We start from the raw sequence: 17,433 nt of genomic DNA, 5'->3' as shown, positions 1-17,433 counted from the left end.
GTCTGGTTTGGTACAGAGATGGAAAGGATTTTGAGAGGCCTTTTGTTTATATGTAAACAGATGAGATTTGAGGTCAAAGTGATCATGTTTTAGATGTGACCTGTATAATAAAAGGGGAATGGTCAGCTCTCTAGCTGAGCAGTTTAGTTCAGTCCTGAACTGGTTAGGAGTTCAACAATGAGCTGTATGGAAACTCTCTTTCTTTCTGCCCTTCAACTTCAACCTGTAAGCATGTGTTCCATTTATACTGGCTTTTAAAGAGTTTGCTTATTGGGACTGTTGTGTATGTTTGGATAGAATGAGTTCTGTAGGGGTTTTTTATTCTGTTCTTAAGTGTTTCATTGTGTAATTTTATGAATAAATGTTGTGTCTGTTTTAAACCTGGTAATCAGCCTCGCTGTACACTTACTGAAACAAATTATGGTCTTGGCTGCCTGCTTAAGAATGTTTTGAATGGTCTGGCCTAGTCCATAACATGCTGAATAAAGTAGTGTTGGACCTTCCCTGAACTCCTGTCTGCTTTGTCTATCTCATCGTGTAATGTGCCAGAATTTTAAAAAAAACTACTGCAAACTGGTCAAGTCTAGTCAGGGTACACGACCCAAATTTCACTTAACAACTGAAGCATGTTTCTAATTAGTTTGCATTAATACTTGGAAGCTAAGATTAATTTAGATGCATTGTAGTATTTCAAATGAAGAAAACCCACATCTCCATTTCTTGGTTCCATTCTTTATTACTTCGCTGCACTGATTTTCAATTCATGTCATTATTTAGTAAACTTATATTGTGATTATGTGCACTGAGTGTGAACTCACCCAAGGATCAACAGCCTGAATTCTTAGAGGAATTCACCATATTTGATGGGCCAAAAGAATTCTTTGAGAGTTGGCTGCATTAATAGTGAGCATTTCCATTTCTCCCAAGTCACTACCTGATGAAGGAGCAGTGTTCTGGAAGCTAGTGCTTCCATATAAACCTGTTGGACTATAACCTGGTGTGAGATTTTTAACTTTGTACACCCCAGTCCAACACCAGCACCTCCATATCACTGTTTACACATATTTGATTAGAGAAACGACAAATAAAACCAACAAACTGATGAGTATTTTACCATTCCTTTTATTTATGTATGTTACATCTCATTCCCTAACAATTTGGCAAATTGGTGAGGTTCACAATTCCAAAATATATTTAGCTGAACCAGTAGCACAGATTTATAGATTAGCTGCTTCACTTGGCATTTGTCTGACATGATACCCATCAGCAGTGTGGTAACCTAATAAAACTACCAGATTTAATATGCTCAAAAACAGAGTTTAAGATTCAAATCAAGTTTGCACTTGAAAGGAAGTGGGCACAAGATGAAGGATATTTTCAGTTAGGTATTTCCCCGAGTATTAATACTTAGACAGCACTTCAATGAAGATTAGTTTACATTTTAAATAATTTGCCATTTACATGTGTTTCATTTCCATTGCCAACTGACTTTGTCTATTCTCTGAGTTGTGCATAAAATCTCAGTATGATAGACAGCATTTATTTTTAAAAACTGTAATTATTGTTTAAAACCGCACTGAATATATTACTTTACTTCTTCCCCCCCCACACCCCCCCAATCACAAAGGAGCCTCTTTTGGGATATTGTTCCATAGCCAGCATCATAACCCCACCCAAAGGGCTACCTTCCTCTATACTAGCTCTGGTTGTCAATGGAGTCTTGAAGCCAATAAGACTAAACTTCTGCCCTCCTGTGGTATCTATTTAAGGTATACTTAAATAAAGTATCCAGTTAGTTACTAGCAGAAAATAATTTTGACTGACCTTTCTTAATCCCTTCCTCAGCCAGAAAATACTAATATCAACTACAACTGATGTACCTTAGCACCCGATCTGATGCAAAGTGCAGTCTAACCAATTTACTCGGCAGTAACTGGAGCTTTGGGGTTCTCAGTTTTTCCAAAAAGGACCAAATCAACTTGCTGATTTCTGGAGTTAAACATATAATTGCGCCTGACTAAATAAATCATTCCTTTAAGGAACAGAATATATTTGCATCAGTTACTCGACAGCAGCACATCATTACTCCATTATTTGGACAATTAGCAGAACAGTTGACTCCATCACAAATTACAACAAACAAAGATGTAACTATTCTACCTTACTCAGCTTAGAAGTCAAATAGCCAGCCTTGACAGAAGTGCAGCGGCAAAGTCAAGCTTCAAGCTGCTGGTTATACCAGTCTGATCAATGTAATGCTGAAAAGAATGTTTCTGGCTTATAATATTCAAGGAACAACTCACAGAGCTATTGGAAAGAACAAAGAAGTTAGATTAATTGGATATCTCTTACCAGGATAGGCACACTGAGCCATTGGATTCCTTCTTCTGTGTCACAAGATTCTTAATTACAGCCAAAATAAGAATTGTGGAACTTGACACATTATAACTTACAATCAACATCAACTTTAATATAATGCCTCAAGTCACTCACAAAGTGGCTAATGTGGGCAAACTGACACAAAGGAAAAAAATCACAAGGTGGCATTTAAAGAAGCTCTGATTCAAGGCCTGAATCAATGATGTTGAGCAATTCAGTACACATTAAGATTTTTGAGTTTCCTGGAAAGTACAACCTAATCAGAATGTTCCAAACTTAATAAGTGTCTTTTTGGACAGACAAATAAATTTAGTTGGCTTAATTGAATATTAAATTATATGTGAAAGAATATTTAATTATTGGCAGATTAAAACTGAAGTACAATTTGAGGTTCAGTGTACACAATTATCTTTTTGAATTAAAACAATTGATAAACAGCTGGAATGCTTCACAAATCCCCCAAAGAAACTAGAAAATGTATGATGTGTTTATTCTGAGAGAAGTTTCAGGGAGCAGTTAAAGAATGTCACTGCTTTTTGCCCTTGACCTTTAACAATGCAAGCTTTCAGTTTTGAGGTTACTGGATGGTGCTGTAATGCAAAACGTTTTGCAATCAGAATAATACGTGTAAAATCTAGTCACCCGAGAATGTTTGTCATATTATCAGATTTCCCTACAGCACAAGAGACACCAAGGAAGCTATTATTATAGCTAAAATGCCCAGTTATCCCAGAAATCTTATAAGGATGAAACAATTTAAATAAATGTGTCATAACGCAGTGTTCAGCTTTAAAATGATTCTGTAACATTACGTCCAGAACATTATTCATTAATGCCTGATTTTTTTCCAAAATTAAGAACCATCAACCATTTTCTGCATATTTTGTTGTTTTATGCTATCCCCAACTGCAGAATTCAACATAGTTCAAGTGTAATTCATTGAGAATTGAATGCAATAATATTCCTATTGTACAGGTCATGGAAGTGAAGATTTGATATTTAAAGAAAAACCATTCTTGCACTCCTATGTAGTCCTTCTAAGCTAACTTATACTTCCGCCTTTCAATGATTTACATGTTATGACGCCAAGTTTGGTCATAAAATTCTTCTGCTGCCACTGGGCTATACAGTCATCAGAGATCTTGAAATCAGCCTGCAAATAAAACAAGTATTAATCTTAGTACATTATTTTAAACATCATTTAATTTATACATACATTTATATTTGAGGCAAAAAATCATTTGCTTATTTGAAGGGTAATTGAATAAAATATTCAAAAAGCAGAAGGAACGAAGTGATGAAGAGAACAAGGAAGAATAAGATTCATGTTTGATCACTCTGATAGTGTGATTAACTAGGGTGGATCACATAGTATCCTTCTGCGCCATCTTCATGTTTGCAATATTCTATTCCAAGCTGTTCTGGGTTTGTTAGGTTTCCAGCAGAGTGGCATGTACAGAGGAACTTCGATTATCCGAATACCAATTATCCAAAAATCGATTACCCGAAGGAGATCTCGAGGTCCCGACAGAAACATTATGTCAAAGACGTGTTTCCAACACTGATCACGTCTTTTGTTTAGTGATTAAACAGGCACCGTCTCCAAATGATGACTAACCTACCGCGCTCTCTCTCTCCCCACACTTTCTTTGGAATTCTACAGAGGGGTGTACTCTAAACCACCCCACCCTTCCCCAGATAATCTCTTCAATATTGTCCTGTACAGGACAAATGTGGAACCTGCCAAAAAGTTGCAGTAAAAAGTAGTGTGGTGTATGGTTGTGTGTGTGCGCGCGTTTGTCTTGTGGCCGTCTGAGTGCGCGCGCACGCTATTTGGAGACTTACCCCACAAAACGCAGCAGTAGCAGCATTAGACTTGCTGTTTGTGTCCAGTCCGGCTGCCCCACAGAGGTGGGGTGGGAGTTGGCAGCGGTGTTGGAAGGTGTGGCGGGGGGAGGGCAGGTGCGGTTTGGACAGGTTGGTGTTGGACAGGAGTGGGAGTGCGGGAGTTAGCGCACTGGGCAGCTGCTGTCTCCTGAACAGGGAGCAGACTTTAAAAACTCCGAGCCCCATTGGAAAGCCATTTAATGGATTAACCGAACGAAATAGTGACCGCCCATTTCATTCGGATATTCGAGGTTCCCCTGTAATATAGGTAAGGTGGCTGACCCAGCATTCTCTCACCCACCTCCAAGCTTACTTCTATAACAGTCAGTGCGTAAACACACACAAATAAATAAGATATCGACTGAGTGTGTTAGAAGCTGAACTGAGCCCAATCACTCTGTAAAACAGTTGTGGGCAGATACATGGAAGCAGATGTTTTGCTATTTTTATAAGTGTTTAAAACGGTGAGAAGGAAGGAGTGCTCTCTTTGCAGGGGTTGGAGGTGTTGGTGGATTTACCGCAGTGAAGGGCAGAAGTCCTACTATCCATGCAATTTAGCTGCCTGCAGCATGTTGTGGTTTGGGCATCTTCCAGGCCTGTTCATCTGATTGTCAACTTTTCTTCCACAGATGCAGTGGTCTGCCCTTCATTCCCAATGTAACTTTCTGTCTTCTATAGTTGCTGTCAATGCATAATTCTGTTTGAGGTATAGCACATTACTCTGCAGGTGAAGCATTAGACCTGTAATCTTCCAAATCCTTTTCTCATTCGTGTTACAGTAGCAGTAGCTTACAAATATTATGTATACAGTAGCCTAAAAGTATTATGGAAGGAGCTAATTAGCTATGATGCTGGATTGATAGAAAAGTGGTATTAGGAATTAGTGGTATTAGCCTGATACTACAGGTCAGTGTTTAAGATTTGGATATAGTTGTACCCAACAGACCACAACATCCACTTTGTTCTAGAATGGCAGTATGGGTAGTCTATACGCACAGAACATCACTTAACTCAGAATGTACACCCTCGGGTTGAAAGCTCCTTGGTGAGGAACTGAATAGGGTCAGTGATCTGTATCTATTCAGATCCATGAAATGTTGCTACTGCCATGAGGGGTAAAAATGGTCTAAGGATAAACACCTCCACCCTGAACACAAAACAATAATTCATGCCATATGAATTTACTTCTTACTATGCCTTTTCTTTTTGGCAGGACTCATGTCTCGAGGGAATGGAATCGTGCTGCCTGAATTGGCCTGTTCTCCATCATGATGTCCTGTAGCTGCCTCTGCCCAATCCTCTGCAACACTTCCTTTTTGGTGATGTTTTTCCACATGATGCCCAGGATCTTAAAAAAGGGAGTGCTAGTGAATGATTTCCTACTTATGTGATACCTTTGGTCTTTTCTGCTTCTTGCTAGCTGCTGATATTACCACAGATGTGTGGAGTCACAACTTCTTGACATATTGATGGTACTGAATGGCCAGATCATAAGGAGCCACTGGAAAAATAGATGCTGCCTTGCAGATTCGTGTGCGAACATTGATCTCTTCATTACTTTCCTGAGGGATAATGCTTCCTAAAGAGGGAAACTGGACAATGCTTCAATGCTATGTTGCTGAATGCAGACAGTTGATGTTTTGTTATGTATGTGGCTGTGTTTAATTCCTTGGCCAGTAGGGTGCCACATCTGGTGGGTGCTGTTATGGAAAGCTAAAGTCTGTACCCACCATCACCTTCCTTATAATGAAAACATTAACCACGAGGAAAAGGAATGAGAGCATGCAGCAATGCCCTACACCTGTTATGATACTGAAGTGGTGCATGATACCTGCGCTCAACTGTTTGGCTTTGAATGCCTGCCACTGTGGCAATAAAATGGATACTACCAGACAGAAAAAAAGGCAGGTAAAAACAATGACTGCAGATGCTGGAAACCAGATTCTGGATTAGTGGTGCTGGGCAGGTAGGACAAGTCCGGACAAGTCATGGGGACAGTGCTGAGCTGGAAGTTTGGAACTAGGGTGAGGTGGGGGAAGGGGAAATGAGGAAACTGTTGAAGTCCACATTGATGCCCTGGGGTTGAAGTGTTCCGAGGTGGAAGATGAGGCGTTCTTCCTCCAGGTGTCCGGTGGTGAGGGAGCGGCGGTGAAGGAGGCCCAGGACCTCCATGTCCTCGACAGAGTGGGAGGGGAAGTTGAAATGTTGGGCCACGGGGTGGTGTGGTTGATTGGTGCGGGTGTGACTGGTCAAAGTAGTTATGTTGGACTTCTAAGAACAGGACACCATGTGGGCTGCAGTGAAAGAGATGATATTGGACAAATGTAGTAGCCCAATGGGCAATGTGCGACTGGAAAAATTAAGATAAGCAGCACATAACTAAGTTAAGTTTGTTCAAAGAGCCAGTACAAGCACAATGAGCCAAATGGTCTCCTTCTACCATGCACTGATTCTGGGAGGTAAATAGAAGTAACCTTTCCAACATCTTGGGATAAACGGAAACAAATTTTTAAAATACTTAAATCCTAAAGCAAGCTCATTGTTCACAGCTCGGAAGGAATGCTAGGTACAAACAACGTGCAACAAAAATATGCTTTTTGCTGTTTTGGATAAGTCTTTCAGTAGTTTCCTGTTTCAAGTATTACCTGTAATTTTTCAAATACTTTCTTTTTTGGTTTTAATTCATCATCTGCTGTACCATTTTCAAATCCTACTATAAACACACGCTCTCCTGGGGAAGAACCTTCTGGAGGATTTAATGGCTCCACTTTACGTTTTTCTCCTTCTCTGTAATAACAAGAAGCACAAACATCACTGAACAGCAATGCCAAATTAAAAATGTGTGCCTCAGCATTTACATTTCTGTTCATTATCTCTTTTTTTTCATATTTACTATCATCCTAAAACAAGATTCAGAAATTTAATTTTGTCAAGGTTTCATTAAATCCTTCTGGGTAACCTTGTCATCCATCTGCAGCACTTTAATTAGCTTACACCAATGCTAACAGTTGTAACGATTTACAATGTAAGAGTTTGCAAACTTAGAATATTCACCATAAAACGACTGAGTTCAATTAACACAGATTGTCTATTGTAGAGGCACAGATGAACGCAACAGATATGGAGAATCCCATGAGCGTTCCCTCACTCTTAATTCTGGTTACTGTTAGAATACTGCCTGCTAGCACTGGAATAGCTCTGCTACCTTATCTGAGTGAATATTCTTCAGTTAAGAACCTAAATATTAACAGCAGGTTGTGTGGTCATCGAGATTATGATAGTCGAGTTCCATCTGAACATCATTGCTAACAGGCAGTTCTTTGAGAGGATAATGGGTATCCTTCAGCAGTGGAGCCCTCACTACCTATTCCCTATTGACTACCAATGAACATAGCGATTGATTTGAATGCAATTAATGATGGTTGCTCATGCTGTTAGTTACATTTTGGGCTAGATTTTCCATTACTCTGGGGAAATGCTCAAGTTCCAATTACGAACTAGGAGAACAAAAAGGGAAAACCCTGATGGCAAGACTCCTTTTTCCTCACATAGCCAAGGGATTTCTTAGGTGTCTCCTGAGAGAGAACAGAGTGAAGCTCTTGCACCTGCTGCAGGTGCAAGTACGCACATGTACTGTAACAAGGTAGGAGAGCTTTAATTGCAACGTTTAAGCACTTTTGTCTTCTTGGGTTGGTGCTGAACACTCAGATATATTGAAGAATCAGGAAGGGGAAGGCCCATATTGTGGTTTGCTGAGACCACAAACAGATGCAACTCAAGAGGAGGATACATTTTGGGAGAAACCACTATACCTGCATTTAGACTGGGTGATTTAAGATAATGAGAGGATTGAGGGGGAAGAAAAGCAAAATACTGGGGGCCTTTTTTTTGCCTAACCCATGTTAGTATTGTTGGGATAAATGCATTCTGGACCTAAGGATGACTGAAGGGAGGGCAAAACTGAAGTACCGAGCATTTCCGATTTGGGACACACTGCCTGTAGCCTCTCACTAAGTCTCTAGTGGCTCCGAGTGAAAATACATTGAGGGATACACACCTAATGCTTCCATGTTTGAACCGTACGGTGGATTGAGAGGAACATAAGCTTGAGTTTCCTGAGCTGTGAGGAGAAAAGCATCAGCTGTAGATCCTGCTCTGGCTACCCAGAAAATACTGATGAAAGTAAATGAACACCAGGACCAGGAAGTAGCAGTTGGGATCAACTACTGCCAACTTACTGTTTGGGATCATAAAAGAAGTACAGTCATTTACTGAGGAATAGGAATGCTGCTATATATTAGTTCATGTCCTTACCACAAGGGTTAGCACTGTTCTATTCACTTCAGAAGAATAAAAAAAAGACTCAGCAACAAGATAACAAGTAATAAATGAGATCCAACTAGAAACCTTAAAGATTGCAGAGCAGTTAAAATAAAAGCTGTCATATATATTATACAGGAAAGTTTAGAACTGCAAAAAGTCACTATAGTCTAACTGGCTGTTCTGATTGCAAACACCTCAGATTTATTCCTTCTTTGCACCTCCATTCATTGTGAAGTTTTTGGACTGTTCTACATTCATAAGGCTGAATATATTTCCATCAATAAACGCACTGCCAAGATGCTGCCCAAGTAAATGAAGCTGAAGGAAGGCTACAGAAAACAGATCAGTGAATTCTCTCAGAAACTGATAGAATTTACAAGACTATACGCTGTATCAAAGTTGCAGCACTACCAGATACACATCAGTTTCAAAGGACAACTCATTCCAAAATCAATTCCCCCCAGTTGAAATTTCTTGACTAAAATTCATTTCAAAACAGACTAAAGACAGAATTGGAACTTATAAAATTGCTAACTATAAAGACCTATTCAGTCAGAATGCTTCAGAAGTAAATGAGCAAATATTAAAGCGATGGGACCTCTTGTGGCAGAGTGGGAGTAATATCCCTATTTCTGGGTCTGGAGGTCTGGGTTCAAGTCCTACTTGTCCCAGAGGTGTGTAATAACACATCTGAACAGGTTAATTGAAATAACTAAAATCAGCCAAAAAGGAATTGGATGTGTACACTCAGCAAGAGTGTTAATACTTTAATCTCAGAAGTACATGGGCAGCATAGCATCAATAAAAGCTAAACAAATGACCATTTCAGGATTTTTATATACAGTGAGGCACTGACAGCCTATAAGAAGCCCCATTCTCTTCGTAAAGTTATTATTATGCCAAACTGTTATCCGGCAATGGGAAAAATATTTTGTCATGGGCTTTGTTTCCATCAAGGTAAACTTGGCAAACACCTAGCAAGTAAACAAGTTACACCCACTATCTAAAAGTATATCTTAGAACTCTTCATCACCTAGGGATGAACTTAGTACAAGAGATCTTTAAGCAGGATCCAAGTTTGAACAGAGATAATAGAATGCATTATAGCTTTAAACATGGGCAATGGGAGTATCAACCACTCTATACATGGATTAGCTAGGTTAATATGTGGATAGGACGGGATGCTGTTTGAAGGATCAGTGTAGATTTGATGGGCCGAATGGCCTTTATCTGTATTGTAAGGATTCTATGAGATAGTGATTACAGGGTTAGGTTTCAAAAATCTGAAGATTGCTTGGGGTAGGCAATATAGCATCAGGTCACAATTCCTGGCAATTAGACAGCAGTTTAGAAATCTACAAGAACAAGCAAATCTTGCTTAATAGAGATTACCCTCTGGAAATTAGAATTTTAAGTTTTTTTTTTAAGATTCCCTACAGCGTGGAAACAGGCCCTCCGGCCCAACAAGTCCACACTGACCCTTCAAATAGTAACCCACCCAGACCCATTTCCCTCGGACAAATGCACCTAATACTATGGGCAATTTAGTACAGCAATTCACCTGACCTGCACATCTTTGGACTGTAGGAGGAAACCGGAGCACCCGGAGGAAACCCACGCAGATAGATGCCTGAGGCTGGAATTGAACCTGGGACCCTGGTGTTCTGAGGCAGCAGTGCTAATCACTGAGCCAATGTGCCACTTAAGATACTGCATCCAGAATATTCAAAAGGAAAATTTGTGATGATTGCCCAGAGTAAGTTTAAAAAAAGTATTTCCTGTTAGTTTGAAAACATCCTACATTGGTTCACAACCACGCTACAATACAAGCTAATATCAAATATTCATCAAAGCAATGGAATAAACAACATGTACATATCTAGGTTTACATTAATGCCTTGGTTATTTGGTTTACTTATGTCAAAGTAATATTTTAACATTTCACTTGTGGAACTGATAACATCACTGGATCCGAACAAAGGTGTGTAAACATTGACACATCTCTTGATTCATAGTGCTTTCATTTTTATCAAGTCCACTGATAATATTTCTGATCTGAAAATAACTAATTGGAGAGTGCTGATTGCAAAAGTGTAACATAAGATAATGTAAAAATTTGAATTTATATAATATTTTTGTGTAGGGTTACCAATCCATAATTAGAATATTAATGTTGTGAGATTGCTTATAATACTATGCTCTGAAAATCTGACAGTTGGAGATCCACAATATAAAATGTCAGTCCATCATTAGCATTTCTGGCCCTAGTGAACTTGGAAAATTTTATTTAGACGTTGATTCTTTATTTATCAAAACATTATTCTGCAATGGCCAAAACTTGCTCTAGGACTCTTAATTACTAATCTATCAACTTACGTTGACGCACAAAGCAACATGGCTTGAGACTCAATTCCTCGCATCTTCTGTGGTTTCAAATTACACAACAATACGACGTCACGATTCTGCAGCTCCTCGACAGGAACGTATTGCACTAACCCACTGACAACTGTTCGTGGCTGGGCTTCTCCAACATCCACCTTCTCTACATACAGACTGTCAGCATCAGGGTGCTGTGGTAAACAAAATTAAAATAAGTTCACTTCTTAACAATTGCATTCATTTTCTCCCCATTCCATTTTTTTAAAGGTAATTCAAGAGATAGAATCGTACGGTACGGAAACAGACACTTTGGTCCAACTTGTCCATGCTCACCAGATATCTGAAGCTGACCTAGTGTCTTGGTGGCAGAGTGGCGAGCACTGCTGCCTCACAGTACCAGGGAACTGGGTTCGATTCCAACCTTGGGTGACTGCCAGTGTTGATTTTGCACATTCTCCTCATATATGTGTGGGTTTCCTCTGGGTACTCCGATTTCCTCCCACAGTCCTAAGGTGAGCTGGTTAGGTGGAGTGGCTATGCTAAATTGCCCATAGTGTCCAGGGATGTGCAGTTTAGGTGCATTAGCTAGATTAATATGGGGATTGGATAGGATGCTCTTTGGAGGGTCAATGCAGACTCAATAGGCTGAATAGCCTCTCTTCTGCACTGTAGGATTTCTAAGAGATAGTAATTAAGGCTTAAGTTTCAAAAGTCTGAAGATTGTTCAGGGTAGGCAATATAGTATCGGGTAGTAAGCTCCTGGGAAAGGCATGTGAAAAGTCTTTAGGGAAGACTTGAAGGTATTTCACTTGCAGACAGTATTGATTAGGAAGAATCTTTCTAACAAAGATTTCCTAATAGAACACAGTGTTCTTAATACTCCATGCACCAAGAAGACAGCAAAGATGAAGAGTTAATTCAAGGGTGCAAGTAATGAGTATAATGAGAAGGAATACGAATGCAGTAATAGGTCCTTAAGGAGACCAGACATCATAACAACCACAGTCAGAGGGAATAAAAATATTATATTGATTATAATGGTGTAACAGTAGAGTGCAATGAAGATTATTCAGAAAAGTTACTGACATTTCAGTTGGAAGAGAAAATAGAAGAATTTAACCAATGGCCTTTCTCTTCACCAGATTCAACTCTACCATGTTGAATAATACCAGAATTCAGACACCACTTTGAAAATAGCAGCGGATGGGGGAAAAAAGTTAGGAGCTCTAGGACTGCATTGAGAGAAGTCATAGGCAGACAATTGTCAGTTATTTTATTTCACAAAACAAAAACAGAATGGCAGATAAGACTGAACTAAGATTTGTACAAGATTTGAAGAGTGATGTGTTATGCTATCACAAGCTCTCAAAGTTACTTCCAGACGGCTGTCTTTTTACGTTGATTAAGATCCACCTGGCCTGCAAAGTAGAAATTGTCTCCAGACATTTGGACAGAAATTAGAGGGGCTCACTCATGAAAAGACAAAACGAGTAAGCATTAGGATCAGGAAAATATCCAGGAAATTAGCTGTATTACTACAGTGATTAGGGAAAGTGAAAGGTGGGTTTTTAAAAAATCCATACCTAACTTTGTCTTTTGAACAGATAGAAAAGAGCCAATGGGGATGAATAATGCTCTGATTTCTTCTGCCAACAAAACAATTATCAAGTGTACCTGACCTCTACTCTAAGTAGACCACAGGGAGTGCAACATAACATGTGATATAACAACTTTGGCAGATGCGAAACTAGCAGCACCTTTGCAGACGGACACTGATAAATGTGTACAAACTTTAGATTGGTATTCACTTTATGGTTAATACAGAATTCTATTTGTTGCTAGAAGCCACTCGTTGGTTATCTTCCATTAGTTTCATTCATCTAGCAGAACTTATCTTTTGCAACAAATCTTTCTTCAATTGAATTGGTGATTCCAGCAAGGATACATCAAATTGAAATCAGAAGCTATTGTGTAAACCAAGATTACTTGGTTGTTTTAAGAATATGATGAATTTTAGTGTCACTGAATTTTTCTTTGTTTAAACACTTGGCATTATAACCACAATTCACAGTGAAGATACAGCATGACCTAATGCAACATGATGCATTAATTACAACTTCAAGGGTCGACTTCTGACCTGTCCTTCAAACTGTCAATTTAAATGCAAATTCTTGCTAAATTACGAGCAGTTTAGATTGCGGACCCCTTAAATTTGAGAAAACTGGGTTTGAAATTACCGATTATACTTTTCATTGAAGCCAAGCCTTAGAAGTCAAACTCATGATACCCTCAGTTACATTTAAAATGTGTTTTATCTAAATATTGCAAATAGAATAAAAGACGTTACACCTATTTTATCTGCCCTAAATTATGATTCTGCTTTTGACAACAATTCACTGTAATTTCCTGCTGTAAAAGCATTTAAGATGAAAGAGATAATGCAACAGTGAGACAAAAGACTTCTGAATCTTGACAGAATGGATTCTGAAGTGCTGCTCATTTGCAGTTTCTATGCAATATCACACCAACATCTCATTGTTTGAGAATTACTAGGTTCATTTATGGCCACTGAAAATATCCATATATCCCACAGTAGTCATAAAAAGGACCAAATCAATATGCTGATGGAAGGCCTTATTGACCTGGAATGATACAGAAATGCTGCTCCTATCCACAGATGTTCTTGATTTGGTGGGTATTCCCAGTAATTTTGTTTTTATTTCATAAAGCCTTGCATATACTGATGTGTTATTCCCACCCCCAATCACAAAATTGGTTGAATGCGTTATCTTTATCGGGACAAATAAATAAGTAGTGTGCAATAAAGCTAATTAACAGGATGGAAATACCAGAGGAAAAAACACACTTAGTCACAGCTAATTCCTACCTATGTCTCAAACTTACCCTGTCAACACTGATAATTCTACCAACTCTAATATCAAGCCTTGAAGGTACAATTTCATCATTCTCAGCAGCTTGTCCTTTGGAAACTCCCTCTGAAAAGTAAATAAAAATGAAAAAAGCATGAATTTGCAATTGTGCATCTGGAATTTAAGCTTAATTCCTTTAAAGAATAATTTCTTTTGCATATGCATGCAATGAATTGACAACAGTTTACAAGAACAGATAAGGAATGAACAAGGAACATGCATATCCCGCAGCTTCAATTTGTGGGAATGCTCAAATGGATTCACTATATTCTGTGACATTGATAATATAGTAACAATGTCATTTTGTAACAATTGTGTCATTTATCTTAAACCTCAATGCATATTACAAAGCACAAGAATTGCTGTTTCAGCATAAGGTGTCAGATTGACCATATTTAAGTTTGTCAAATGTGTAAAAATGATTATCCTTACTACAGCTCGCTTATAACATTATTTACTCCCTATGGTTCAATTGTGGTTGTTAATCACACCTTGACATTTTCCAGACAAAAAAACCCACCATACTTTGTAATCTGATCTTGTCATAAAAAGACAATATCTTTAAAAGATCATACAACTATTAATCTGTTCACCCAAGTATGTATTTGCTGATCTCCAACACCTGCAATAATGGCGCAAATTTAAAAATTTCATCCTGTGTTCAAAACCCTCCTTGGCTTATATCCACCCTATGTCTAACTTTCTATAGTTCTATAAATGTCTGAAAACTCTGTTTCTCCAATTCTGGTCTCTAGCACATCTTCAAATTACTTTGTTCCTTCAACAGCGAAGAGAACTTCAGTTTTCTATGCTCTCAAGATCTGGAACAATCTCACCAAAAAATTTCCACCTCTCTAGCTCTCTCTTTACCCTTAAGATTGATATTGTTCATTTGCTCCAATGAGTGTTAATGTGATTTGTGTAAAACTTTGTCTCAATGCTGTGAAATATCTTCAAACATTTCACCACATTAAAAGAGTTTTAGGACTCCAAGTCATCATTTTTCAGTGCCTTCCTTTTAAATCAAATCAGTCCACGTTTAGTATGTTCTAGTTTCCTTTTCATCAAGGAAGACAAAAGACAATTCCCTATTTCAGATAAAAAGTACTCACTTTGATGCTTTGTAGGTTCAGGATAAGCAGCTCTGGTTAATTTTTGCATCTCTGGCGTTTGAAACTTCTTCCTAATTGGATCCAGCAATTTGTTCAAGCCAACTTCAACAGAGTTTTTCAGATCGCCAGGATGAACAGACTGAGGAGAAAGTGTTTTAAACCAATGGTAGCACTCACTAATGACTAACGCAGGTTTAATGTAAATAACACTCAATCAATCAGAACTTGCTATTTAAGTGACAGCTAACTGAACACTTCCCAATGTTTTTTACCCACCCCATCCCATATATCTGCCCATCTTGAGTATTCATAAATCTATCAATCTCCAATTTAAACATACTTGAAAGATTCTGGTTGGTTGGGGTTCCATAGGTTCACACCTTCAAACGTAAAAACAATTCTTGCCTTGGACCCAAAGAGCAATTATTTTTACTTATTTTTAAAATGTGCCCCCAGTACTAAACTCTGCAACCAGAGTAAACATGTCAGTATCTTTAAATATTTTCTAAGTTTCAATGTGATCATCTCTTATTCTTTGAAATTCTAGAGAATACAGTCCTAGTTTCTCTTCAGATGATAATCTTGCCATCCTCGGAACAAGTACGGTGAATCTTTGTTGCACTCCTTCCATCCAAATACAATCTTTCCTCAGATAAAGGAGACAAAAATTGCATTAAGTACTTCAGGTGTGATCGAAAGAAGATCCTACACAATTGAAGCAAGGTTTCACTACTTCTGTACACACTTTTTATTGAGACTAAAACTCTTATTCTTCCTAATAGCTTGCTGCATCTATATATGAGCTTTCAGTGTCTTATCAACAAGGGCACCTGGATCCCTTTGTGCATCTACACTTTCCAACCTCTAAACCATTTAAGAAATACTCTGCATATCTGTTTCGCCTACCAACATGAATAATGTCACATTTTACCACATTATATTCCCACCTGCCATGTTCAAGTCCATTTGCTAAGTGTCTCCACATCCTCCTGAAGCACCTTTACATGTTCCTCACAACAAATGGTCACACTTAGCTTTGTACCATCTGCAAATATTGCATTTGGTCCCCAACTCCAATTCATTGACTGTTGTGAATAGTTGGGGCCCAAGTACCTCACTAGTCACAACCTACCCAACTCAAGCATAACCCATTTATTCTTCTTCTCGGCTTTCTCTCAGCAAATTAATGCATTATCTCCTATTCCATGTGCTTTGACTTTTCTAACCAGCCTTCTGTGGGGGACTTTTATCAAAAGCTTTCCAAAGATCTACATTCATCGGCTATACTTTATCAATTTTTTTAGAACCGTCCTCAAAACAAAACTCCAATAAAGGTCATCAAACAGGAGTTCCAATTCACAAATCCAATGACTGCCTAATCAGATCATCATCATCCAAATATCTATTTGTCCCATTCAATATAATGGACCCAGCAATTTCCCTCCTAACATTTCTATAATTTCCTGTTTTCTCTTTTACTCCCTTCTTAAATAATGGGGTGACACTTTCTACCTGACAAAAGTAAGGACTGCAGATGCTGGAGATTAGAGTTGAACGTGTGGTGCTGGAAAAGCACAGCAGGTCAGGCAATGTCCGAGGAGCAGGAGAATTGACATTTCGGGCAAAAGCCCTTCATTATGAACATTTTCTACCTTCCAATCCATGGGAATCATTCCAAAATCTATAGAATTTTGGAAGCTAATCACTAATTCATCAACTATCTCTACAGCCATCGCCTTCAACACTCTCTAAAGCAGCCATCAGGTGCAGGAGATTTATCAACTTGCAGCCCAATTAATTTCTCTAGGACAAAATTCTCACAGATGCGAATTTTCTTCTGAAGCATTCAACCATAGCCACTTGGATATCTAATTCTGGGAGATTTCTTGTACCTTTCTCAGTGAAAGCAGAACAAAAAATGTAATAATTTAGCTTTTTTGACATTTCGCTATCCCCCTTCATATATTCTCCTGACTTTGTCTTTACAGGGCCCACATTAATTTTAGCCAATTACTTCCTTTTTGCACATTGATAGAAGCCAGTTTTTAAAATGTTTATAAGCTAGATTACATTCACTTGCTATTCTCCATTTCTTGTTAAACTGTTACTGGCATCAATGAGCAGACTGCAAATGAATTATTGGAAAAATGTACATTTCTGTCATGAATGTCAATAAAAATTCATAAACACATGGCTTTGCACATAGGAAATCATGTCTCACAAACTTGACTGAGTTTTTTGAAGAAGTAACAAAGAAGATTGATGAGGGCAGAGCAGTAGATGTGATCTATATGGACTTCAGTAAGGCGTTCGACAAGGTTCCCCATGGGAGACTGATTAGCAAGGTTAGATCTCATGGAATACAGGGAGAACTAGCCATTTGGATACAGAACTGGCCCAAAGGTAGAAGACAGAGGGTGGTG

The 17,433-nt window shown here is 38.5% G+C and overlaps 1 protein-coding gene across 1 annotated transcript in view; it reads right to left on the bottom strand.

Moving 5' to 3' along the window:
• Nucleotides 1-1,106: 1,106 nt before the first annotated feature.
• The window catches only part of yars1 (tyrosyl-tRNA synthetase 1), a 42,357-nt gene continuing 26,030 nt past the window's right edge, over nt 1,107-17,433 (bottom strand). The window contains exons 10-14 of the mRNA XM_043717633.1: nt 15,011-15,149; nt 13,873-13,964; nt 10,966-11,159; nt 6,912-7,053; nt 1,107-3,532 (exon numbers count right to left, since the gene is read on the bottom strand). Of these exons, the coding sequence (XP_043573568.1) occupies nt 3,422-3,532; nt 6,912-7,053; nt 10,966-11,159; nt 13,873-13,964; nt 15,011-15,149 (678 nt within the window). The 3' untranslated portion in view covers nt 1,107-3,421. The remainder of the gene's footprint in view (nt 3,533-6,911; nt 7,054-10,965; nt 11,160-13,872; nt 13,965-15,010; nt 15,150-17,433) is intronic.

Source organism: Chiloscyllium plagiosum, chromosome 27 (genome assembly GCF_004010195.1).
Source record: "Chiloscyllium plagiosum isolate BGI_BamShark_2017 chromosome 27, ASM401019v2, whole genome shotgun sequence".
In the NCBI taxonomy this organism is placed as follows: Eukaryota; Metazoa; Chordata; class Chondrichthyes; order Orectolobiformes; family Hemiscylliidae; genus Chiloscyllium; species Chiloscyllium plagiosum.
Note: the sequence above shows the minus strand (reverse complement) of the source record. Positions and strands in the feature narration are given on the sequence as shown.